Below are 4,384 nucleotides of genomic sequence, written 5' to 3' on the forward strand. Positions count from 1 at the left end.
AAATTTGTTGAATTTCACCTATTGATAACGCCTCTGACCCGAGTTATGGATTAGAGATAAAAAAAAGAGAACGAATACCAATAGCTTATAATTTTAGTATTTGTGATAGAAAAATTAGTGGGCACCTAAAATTGAGTTCTCAAAACCACCTATTAGTTCAGTAAAATTCAATAGCTTAGCCACATGATGTATACACCACTTCTGATCAAACTTAATTTAAAAAGCGGTTATTTTCAATAATTAACCTCAAATCAGTTGGGGTTTTTGTGTCTAAAAGAATTATTGCCTATTTTCAACTCTCAGCTTAATGTCAATTAAAATCAGGTTTAGGTGTCTTCACTAATTTCAAAACAGAAATAATTGTAAAAAACCCAGCACGAAATTTTATGGCACGTCCTCCTGTGGCTCTATGTTTTAATTTTAGTTGAACATTTCTTCACAATTGTGTACAATTGTTAATGCTTTTTATCTTACTTTCTCATGGCTCTTTCTAAGTTTCTCGATCCCAAGAATGACATATCGTTCAAGCGCATCTTTGGTACTGAAAAAAATAAAGATATCCTTATTCACTTTCTTAATGATATTCTCGGCTTTGTTGGAAAAAATGCAATACAGGATATAGAGTTTTTAAGTACTATTCAAGACCCTGATATTGCTTCTAAAAAACAAAGCATTGTTGATGTTCTTTGTAGAGATGAAAATGGGCTGCAAGTGATAGTCGAAATGCAGGTCGCTAAAACTAAGGGCTTTGAAAAACGTGCACAATACTATGCTGCTAAAGCTTACTCAAGACAGGCTGATAAAGGTGATCAATATCATGACCTTAAGGAAATTATCTTTATTGCTATAGCAGATTGTATTTTATTTCCTGATAAGTCTGAGTATAAATCAAAGCATACTATTCGCGATGAGGATACTAATGAGCACGATCTAAAAGATTTTTACTTTATATTTATTGAATTGCCAAAGTTTCCAAAAACCAAAGAAGATCAGCTTTCAAGTATAGTTGAAAAATGGATCTACTTCTTTAGATATGCAGACGAAACTAGTGAAGAAGAGCTAGAAAGAATAATAGGAAGTGATCTAATAATTAAAAGAGCTTATGAAGAACTAAATAGGTTCAACTGGTCTGAAAAAGAATTTATTGCCTATGAACAAGAGATCAAGCGTATTCGTGATGAACAGGCTGTACTCACTCAAAAACTCGATGATGCTAAACAAGAAGGTAGACAAGAAGGCATCCTAATCGGTCAAGAAAAAGGTAAAATTGAAGGTAAAATTGAAGTTGCAAAAAACTCACTAAAGGCCGGTGTATCTATTGATGTTATCGCTGAAATCACCGGCCTTTCTGTGAATGACATTAAACAACTTCAGGAAGAAATTGTCTGATATGATCTTTGTAGTTGCTTTTCCACAGTTGGATCATTTAAATAAGCTTGAGGTTCATTGTCTGTTTTTACTGGCAGTTGGCTTTCTAATCGACTAACATTAGTAAAAAAAGCAGTAGTAAGATTACTAGCCATAAAATTAACTGCTCCTTTAACTAGTTGTTCTAATAAAGATCGTTTCGGCTTACGTGTTTGCTCTGCCTCTTCAATTTCACGTTTTGAACCTATAAAAGGAATTACTTTGGTTGCTTGTACTACTTCTTCTATGTTCTTGCTATTTCTCAAGCTATCAAGATATTCTCTAGCTGTCATAATTACTTCTTTTTTATTTAGATGGTCTTGAAGTTTTTCGCTACTTAAATTCATATCAGCATTGATAAGCAACGGTACACTACCTTCCACATTAATCTTTGTTCCAAAGTCATATAACTGCACTCTAGATAATTCCTGACCATTAATCTTAATAAGACCAAGTTCCTTATCTTGCTCTGCTAGAAGTTGATGCTCTGTTTTAATTTCTTTTGCTAAAATTTGTTTATCTTCACTAGATAGTAGGTTATTAGCTTTACCAACATCAAAGTGTTCAACAAGAAAACCTTTTTCTTTTATTTTATAACCAGCAAACTTCACTGCTTTTTCTACAATCTTCATAAGCTGATCAACACTTTTTAACTCAGAAATAAACGCTGCATTACTATCAAAATAAGCATAGTTATCACCAGTTCTATAAATGGCAACTACGTGATTACTTGTTACTAAATGAATAGCAAAATCACCCTTAACTTCAGCTATGTAATTTGATAAATCACCAAATGTTTTGTAGCCCTTAGTATGAATTGAGCTTGAAGGTAAACTATTCGTAACAGAATCTAGTTGTCGTTCGAAATTATCAAGTAATTTACTTAAAGCAAAAACTTCTCTTTCCTCCCCTTCAGATATCTGCTTACCTTGAGCTATGCGCTCATAAATTTCAACTGAAGTTTCTAAATTACTTAAAAACGATTTGTCACTCTGTAAAAATAAAGCTTGAGATAAGCCACGTGTAATTGTTACACATTTACCATCAGTCTTAACTCCACGCTCTTCAAATGAAGGTAAATAAAGCCCTTGTTCTACTGGCTCAATAAATGATACAAATTTTGATAAGCGCAACTGTTCCTTCTTATTATGGTACACTGACTGTATTTGTTTTTCCCTTGTTCCTCGTCTCGGGGATAAATCTCTTGAGCTACCTGCTACTGTGTCTAAAACTTTATCATCTTGTCCGTTCTTACTTCGGTTAGTGATACCCTTCCTGGGTTTTCTCTTAGCTTTAGAATCACCTTGTTGTAAACCATCTAAATCTTGTTTTTGCTTTGTTTTACCGGGTAAACTACTCGGCTTGAGGCCTACACTAGTTGTTCTGTCTCCTTCACTAACATTCTGTTCATCCAAGAAAGCAGAAGGAGATTTTCTAACTTCTTCATATAATATATCAAGCATCTTATTTGGCGGGTTATTTTTGATAAGATTGTTTAAATATTTTGTTGTGTTTCCTACTTTATCAAAACAAAGATCATGCAATTTTTTAAAAGTAGGACAAATATTAATTCCTACTCCATATAATATTTTAGATAAATCTTTCGGCGTAAAAAGTTTTTTCCCGGCTAAGAAGCGATCTAAATAATTTTCTTTATTAAAACAAGATTTATGAAAATTTCTTAAAATAGAAGCGGCATTATTTCCTGCCATGGATAATATATTAGATAAATCACCTGGCCTAAAACCTGCCTCATAAAAATCATCTAAAAGCTGTGTTTTGTTTCCTGTTTCATCAAAACAAACATCATGAAAATCTTTTAAAGCAGAACAAATATTAGCTCCTGCTCCATGCAATATCTTAGATAAATTTTTTGGTATAAAACCTTCTTTCTCAATTAAGAAATGATTCAAATACTTTTTTGTTTCTTCCGTAAAACAAAAATCATGAAACTTTTTTAAACTATTTGCTGCTGAACTCAACACACCACATAAATCACGCGGTTTAAAACCTGCCTTATAGAAATCATCTAAAAATTTTGTTTTTTCTCTTTTCTCATTAAAACAAGTACTATGAAATCTTTTTAAAATAAAAGAAGCACGAGTTCCTGCTCCACATAACGTAGAGGATAAGTTACTTGGCGTAAAACCTGCCTTATAGAAATCATCTAAAAGTTCTGTTCTTTTTCCTTTGTCACTAAAACAAACACTATGAAACTTTTCAAAAGCATCTTTAGCATTAGCTCCTGCTCTACTTAATATACCAGATAAGTTATGCAGTGTAAAACTTTTTTTCCTATCTTTGTCCTCAATAAAATGTTTTAAATGCTGTTTTTTATTTCCTTTTGCATCAAACCAAATATCATATAAGTCTTTAAAAGCTTTTGCAGCATTGACTCCTGCTCCATTTAAAATACTGGACATACGAGCTAGATCTATTCCTTCTTTTTCTAGAGTTTTTAAGTATTGTGTTTTACTTCCTTCTCCATCAAACCAAATATCATATAAGTCTTTCAAGACTTTTGCAGCGTTAGCCCCTGCTCCACTTAAAATACTGGACATACGAGCTAGATCTATTCCTTCTTTTTCTAGGGTTTTTAAATATTGTGTTTTATTTCCTTCCACATCAAACCAAAGGTCATATAAGTCTTTAAAAACTTTTGCAGCGTTAACTCCTGCTACATTTAAAATACTGGACACATTAGATAGATTTATTCCTTCTTTTTCTAGAGTTTTTAAATATTGTGTTTTATTTCCTTTTGCATCAAACCAAATATCATATAAGTCTTTAAAAGCTTTTGCAGCGTTAGCTCCTGCTCCACTCAAAATACTGGACATACGAGCTAGATCTATTCCTTCTTTTTCTAGGGTTTTTAAATATTGTGTTTTACTTCCTTCCACATCAAACCAAAGGTCATGTAAGTCTTTAAAAGCTCTAGAAGCATTAGATCCTGCTCCACCTAAAATACTGGACATAT

General features: G+C 32.5%; 1 protein-coding gene across 1 annotated transcript; it reads left to right on the plus strand.

The window, feature by feature from the left end:
* Positions 1-480: 480 nt before the first annotated feature.
* Positions 481-1,389, plus strand: LOC115242165. The gene has a single exon (XM_029818253.1). It carries the CDS (start codon positions 481-483, stop codon positions 1,387-1,389), a length of 909 nt encoding a protein of 302 aa, XP_029674113.1.
* Positions 1,390-4,384: the final 2,995 nt, after the last annotated feature.

The sequence above is a fragment of the Formica exsecta genome, unplaced genomic scaffold (genome assembly GCF_003651465.1).
Source record: "Formica exsecta isolate Colony F162 unplaced genomic scaffold, ASM365146v1 scaffold574, whole genome shotgun sequence".
NCBI lineage: Eukaryota > Metazoa > Arthropoda > Insecta > Hymenoptera > Formicidae > Formica > Formica exsecta.

Coding starts and splice junctions, on each gene's coding strand:
- LOC115242165 (XM_029818253.1), top strand. CDS start 481: ATGGCTCTTTCTAAGTTTCTCGATCCCAAGAATGACATATCGTTCAAG.